Source organism: Corvus kubaryi, unplaced genomic scaffold (assembly GCF_017639235.1).
Source record: "Corvus kubaryi isolate FWS band 111438036 unplaced genomic scaffold, C.kubaryi_AGA036_p1.0 36717, whole genome shotgun sequence".
Classification (NCBI taxonomy): domain Eukaryota; kingdom Metazoa; phylum Chordata; class Aves; order Passeriformes; family Corvidae; genus Corvus; species Corvus kubaryi.
Window position 1 is genome coordinate 13,798 of NW_024580927.1, and position 5,949 is coordinate 19,746.

At 53.0% G+C, this 5,949-nt stretch overlaps 1 protein-coding gene across 1 annotated transcript; it reads left to right on the plus strand.

Annotated features, from left to right (window-relative positions):
- Nucleotides 1–2,330: 2,330 nt before the first annotated feature.
- Nucleotides 2,331–4,575, plus strand: LOC121660630. The gene is made up of 2 exons (XM_042020040.1): nucleotides 2,331–3,255; nucleotides 3,289–4,575. Exons 1-2 carry the CDS (start codon nucleotides 2,536–2,538, stop codon nucleotides 4,573–4,575), a joined length of 2,007 nt encoding a protein of 668 aa, XP_041875974.1. The 5' UTR covers nucleotides 2,331–2,535.
- The last annotated feature ends 1,374 nt before the right edge of the window (nucleotides 4,576–5,949 follow it).

Below are 5,949 nucleotides of genomic sequence, written 5' to 3' on the forward strand. Positions count from 1 at the left end.
GCTACCAGAGTGAAAGACAATACGCCCTCTTCACTGATGGTTCCTGCTGAATTGTAGGTGCTAGCCGGAAATGGAAAGCCGCTGTATGGAGCCCCACACGACAAGTTGCACAGGCTACTGAAGGAGAAGGTGGATCGAGCCAATTTGCTGAGCTCAAAGCTGTCCAATTAGCTCTGGACATAGCTGAAAGAGAGAAGTGGCCAAAGCTCTACCTCTACACTGATTCATGGATGGTAGCCAATGCTCTGTGGGGTTGGCTGGAAAGGTGGAATAAGGCAAACTGGCAGCGCAGAGGAAAACCAATCTGGGCTGCTGAAGAGTGGAAAGACATTGCCACTCGGGTAGAGAAGCTATCCGTGAAGGTCCGTCAGGTAGATGCTCACATCCCCAAGAGCCGGGCTAATGAAGAACATCGTAACAACAATCAGGTAGATCAAGCTGCGAAAATAGAGGTGTCCCAGATAGACTTGGATTGGCAACATAAAGGAGAACTGTTCCTAGCTCGATGGGCCCATGATGCCTCAGGTCATCAGGGCAGAGATGCCACCTATAAGTGGGCACGAGACCGAGGGGTGGATCTGACCAAGGACAGTATCTCCCAAGTTATCCATGATTGTGAGACATGCGCTGCGATCAAGCAGGCCAAGCGGGTGAAGCCTCTGTGGTATGGTGGGCGATGGTCCAAATACAAGTATGGGGAGGCCTGGCAGATTGATTACATCACACTGCCTCAAACCCGCCAAGGCAAGCGCTATGTACTCACAATGGTAGAAGCCACCACTGGATGGCTGGAGACCTACTCTGTGCCTCACGCTACTGCCCGGAACACCATCCTGGGCCTGGAAAAGCAAGTCCTTTGGAGGCATGGCACCCCTGAGAGAATCGAGTCTGACAATGGGACTCATTTCAAGAACAGCCTTATTAACACCTGGGCTAGAGAACATGGCATAGAGTGGGTGTACCACATCCCTTACCATGCACCAGCAGCTGGGAAGGTTGAGCGGTGTAATGGACTGCTTAAAACCACCTTGAAGGCACTGGGTGGGGGGACTTTCAAAAACTGGGAGATGCATTTAGCAAGAGTCACCTGGTTAGTTAACACCCGAGGTTCCACCAGCCGAGCAGGCCCTGCCCAATCTGAACCCCTACAAACAACAGACGGGGATAAGGTTCCAGTGGTGCACATGAGAGGTATGCTTGGAAAAACTGTTTGGGTAAAGTCTGCCTTGAGCAAAGACAAACCCATCCGTGGGGTTGTTTTTGCTCAGGGACCAGGTTGCACCTGGTGGGTGATGCAAAAGGATGGAGAGACCTGATGCTTACCTCAAGGGGACCTTGTTTTAGGGTGAACTACCCATGGCTCTGTACTTGTATCAGTATCAGCATGTATATTTGTATATAATTTGGGTAATGCATAGATTTATATGGTTAAAAAAAGTTAAGTTTCATGTAACATGTTAGTATGGGAAAAAATTCGGGGTGGATAATGTTGGGGTTTTAGTTTAGTCTTAGTTTTTTTTCCTGTTAAAGGAATTTTCTCCCATATGCATGTTGCTAGGGGACAAATAGCTGTACTTAAGAAAGACAAAAAGGGTAGTGGGGCGGGCCTGGCTACTCCTTTGTCTACACCTGGGTGTGGGGTCAGTTCGCTCTGAGCGTCCGGAGAGAGAAGCTGCAGAGAAAGGAGCTGCTGCTTCTTTCTTTTTGGCCGTTCTTTCTTCCTGCTGGAAACAACGCCGGGACCCCAAAAGCCGCTTTCCCTGCCCTGCTGGAGACCGAGCTGTGGCTGCCCTGCCCCGCTGCTGCTTCGAGCTTTCGCTACGCTGTAGCCCTGCTCGCCCTGCCTGCCTGGGCCTCCGTGGGGTTCTCCCATCTGGATACATCTCGCCTGCCACCCGGGATTTGCGTCCGTCCCTGCCGTTCCAGCCGCCGTTCTAGCCTGCTGTTTCAGCCTGCTGTTCCTGAGAGCCCGGGATCAGCTGCCCAGGGGTTTGTGAAGCCTTTGTTCCATCCTTCCCGGGATCCCAGGCCACCAGAGCCGCGGGTTTCCCGAGCTCGCTCCGGAGCGCCCCCTGCAGCCGCGGGGGAACCATCGCACCTGCCCTGCTCACCGGGAGCCGCCAGCGCCCCTGCCGGCTGCGAGCGGAACTGCACCCGAGGGGAAAGGGCCTGACAGCCGAGAAGGCTGGCACTGGGTTTGTGACTGCTGTTACTGCCATAGTTGTTGTTGTTTTGTTTGACTGGTTATATACATATATATATATAGTAAAGAACTGTTATTCCTATTTCCCACATCTTCGCCTAAAGGCTCTTGATTTCAAAATATAATAACTTGGAGGGAAAAGGGGTTATATCTGCCACTTCAAGGGGGGCCTCTGCCTTCCTTAGCAGACACCTGTCTTTCAAAAACCGAGACAGATCTTGGCGCCCAATGTGGGGCCTGAGGGCATTAAGAGATAGAGGTGAAAAAGGAATAACAGTTCCTCGATAACTTTATTTTGTGTGCTGGATATTGGAACCTTGTTAGGCAGCACTATGTGGTCTAGTTTACCCTGGTTCGGGTGGCATGTGGCCGTGGCTATATTCTTCCCCTTTGCAGCTCCTTACTTGAATATGGGTCCTCTGACTAAGGCTACCATTGCTGTTATCCAGCTTGCGTTATGGGTCGAGAAGGTGAGGAATTCATGGGTTTTTAACTTCCTCCGGAATGTGGGCACATGGATAAACAGCTATCACACACTGAGCACATGTTTTTGGGGTTATGTTAACAATGGTACCTTCTGTGAGGAAATGACACCAGGGGAAGTTTTCTCCCAACCCCTCAACCAGTTCTTTGGGCCCACCCCATCAATTTTCGAAGGGTTTAAATTCCCTCTGAATACTAACCATCTGCTGCTGATAGGCCTACTCTATTTAGCATTCAAGGATAAGTTGAGATTGGCTTGGATATCTACCCGGACACCAGCCCCAGAGACTAGAGATCCTGCCCCAGAACCTGACATGGCCCCAGAGAGTAGAGTCCCTACCCCAGAGCCTGATCCTGCCCCAGAACCTGACACGGCCCCAGACACTAGAGATCCCGCCCCACAGACTGATACTGCCCAACAGTCCACCTCAGAAATGGACTACCCAAACTGGGTGGGGGTACTGGCAAAAGGGATGCAGGAGATGTGCCAAGAGATGGGTCAGGTGCGCCAGGGGATATGCCAGGAGATGGGTCAGGTGCGCCAGGAGATATGCCAGGAGATGGGCCAGGTGAGCACGGAGATGTGCCAGGAGATGGGCCAGGTGCGCCAGGAGATGGGCCAGGAGATGGGCCAGGTGCGCCAGGAGATATGCCAATTGCTAAGGGAATACACCTCCTCAGCTAGTGAAAAACCCTCTCCCTGCCCCAAAGAGGGTGAGTCCGATGGTGCAGCAGTGGAACCCACGGATGTTACAACCGTCCAGGCTTCAGCTGAACCACAAGGACAACCACAGCCAGCAGCAGTCGCCCCTGTGCAAAGGAGGAAGTATAAGACCAAATCAGTACGACCAGTTAATGATGATGGGCAACCAGGGCCCTCACAACCAGCAGGAGAGCCAGAGCCAGAAGTCATCACTGAGTCCCTGTCGCACGACAGTCTCCGTGCTATGCGAAACGACATTGTGCGAAGGGGGCGTGAGCCTTATACCACCTGGCTGCTTCGGGTTTGGGACCTTATGGGCACAAGTGTGCAACTGGATAGTGGTGAGGCAAGGTATCTGGGATCGTTGACCCAGGACCCAGGTGTGGACCAGATATTTGTGAGGGAGCCAGGGCCTCTCTCTCTTTGGGAGCGGCTCTTAATGAGTGTGAGAGAAAGGTTCATTCACAAAGAAAGAATGCAGGAGTATCATCATAGAATGCAGTGGAAGACACTCGAGCAAGGGATCCAACAGCTAAGAGAGGTGGCAATATTAGAGGTACTCTTTGGGAAGGATGGACAGCATGATAATGACCCCGATAAGGTCAGGTGCACAGGACAGATGATGTGGAACCTGGCAAGGCTAGGGCCATCACAATACACCACCTTCATTGCAACGATTGATGCTGACAATACCCGAGAAACAGTGGGCTCTGTTGCCAACAGGCTCAGGCATTATGACAGCATGATCAATGGCCCGCTAAAAGCTCATGTCTCTGCTGTGGTCCAGGACCTCAAAGAGGAGATGAAGGAGAAGATGGAGGAGATGAGGGAGGAGATGAGGAGGGTCAGTGTGGCACCAGTGCGAGTCACAGGCCCCCAAGTCAGAGCCTGTCGTCCCCCTGCTAGAGAGAGAGGGTACACCCCACGAGCTGAGCTGTGGTTTTTCCTGTGTGAGCATGGGGAAGACATGAGAAGGTGGGATGGGAAACCCACCTCTGCCCTGGCAGCGCGGGTGCATGAACTCAAGGAGGGAGGCACTAACCGAGGGGGTTCCGCTAAGGTGAAGGTAGCCTCAGCCTCCCGTGACCGAGCTGCCAGGCATTACAGAAGGGAGGATGATATGTCGGATCCCCTTGAAGGTACCTCGAGCATGTACGCCCAGGGAAAGAATGATAACCAGGGCTAGAGGGGCCCTGCCTCTAGCCAGGAAGAGGCACGGGAGAACCGAGTTTTCTGGACGGTGTGGATCCGATGGCCTGGCACATCAGAGCCACAAAAATATGATGCATTGGTTGATACTGGGGCACAGTGTACTTTAATGCCATCGGGACATGTGGGGGCAGAACCTGTATCCATCGCTGGGGTGACCGGGGGATCACAGCAGTTGACCCTTTTGGAAGCTGAGGTGAGCCTGACTGGGAAGGAGTGGCAAAAGCATCCGATTGTGACCGGCCCAGAGGCCCCGTGTATTCTGGGCATAGACTTCCTCCGGAATGGCTACTACAAAGACCCAAAAGGACTCAGGTGGGCATTTGGGATTGCTGCTGTGGAGGCAGAGGGCATTAGGCAATTGAACACCCTGCCTGGACTATCTGAGAATCCTTCTGCAGTTGGGCTCCTGAAAGTGGAAGAGCAACGAGTGCCAATTGCCACCTCGACAGTGCACCGCCGGCAGTATCGGACAAATCGAGATGCTGTGATCCCCATCCACAAGATGATCCGCGAGCTGGAGAGTCAAGGGGTGGTCAGCAAGACCCACTCACCCTTCAACAGCCCCATCTGGCCTGTGCGCAAGTCTGACGGGGAATGGAGGTTGACTGTGGACTATCGTGCCCTGAATGAAGTGACTCCACCGCTGAGCGCTGCCGTGCCAGACATGTTGGAGCTCCAGTACGAGCTGGAGTCCAAAGCAGCGAAGTGGTACGCCACTATTGACATTGCCAATGCATTCTTCTCCATTCCTCTGGCAGCAGAGTGCAGGCCTCAGTTTGCCTTCACCTGGAGGGGCGTGCAGTACACCTGGAACCGACTGCCCCAGGGGTGGAAGCACAGTCCCACCATCTGTCATGGACTGATCCAGACTGCACTAGAAAAGAGTGAGGCTCCAGAACATCTGCAGTACATTGATGACATCATTGTGTGGGGGAACACCGCAACCGAAGTGTTTGAGAAAGGAGAGAGAATAATTCAAATTCTCCTGCAAGCTGGTTTTGCCATCAAGAAGAGCAAGGTCAAGGGACCTGCCCGAGAGATCCAGTTCCTGGGAGTAAAGTGGCAAGATGGACGACGTCAGATTCCCACTGAGGTCATCAATAAGATCACAGCAATGTCTCCACCGACCAACAAGAAGGAAACACAAGCTTTCCTAGGCGCTATAGGTTTCTGGAGGATGCACGTTCCCGAGTACAGCCAGATCGTAAGTCCTCTCTACCTGGTTACCCGCAAGAAGAATGATTTCCACTGGGGCCCTGAACAGCAGCAAGCCTTCACTCAGATCAAACAGGAAATTGCTCACGCCGTAGCCCTTGGCCCAGTCAGGACAGGACCAGAGGTGAAGAAC

Coding starts and splice junctions, on each gene's coding strand:
- LOC121660630 (XM_042020040.1), top strand. CDS start 2,536: ATGTGGTCTAGTTTACCCTGGTTCGGGTGGCATGTGGCCGTGGCTATA. Junction 3,256..3,288: donor TATGCCAGGAGATGGGCCAG/GTGAGCACGGAG, acceptor GAGATGGGCCAG/GTGCGCCAGGAGATGGGCCA.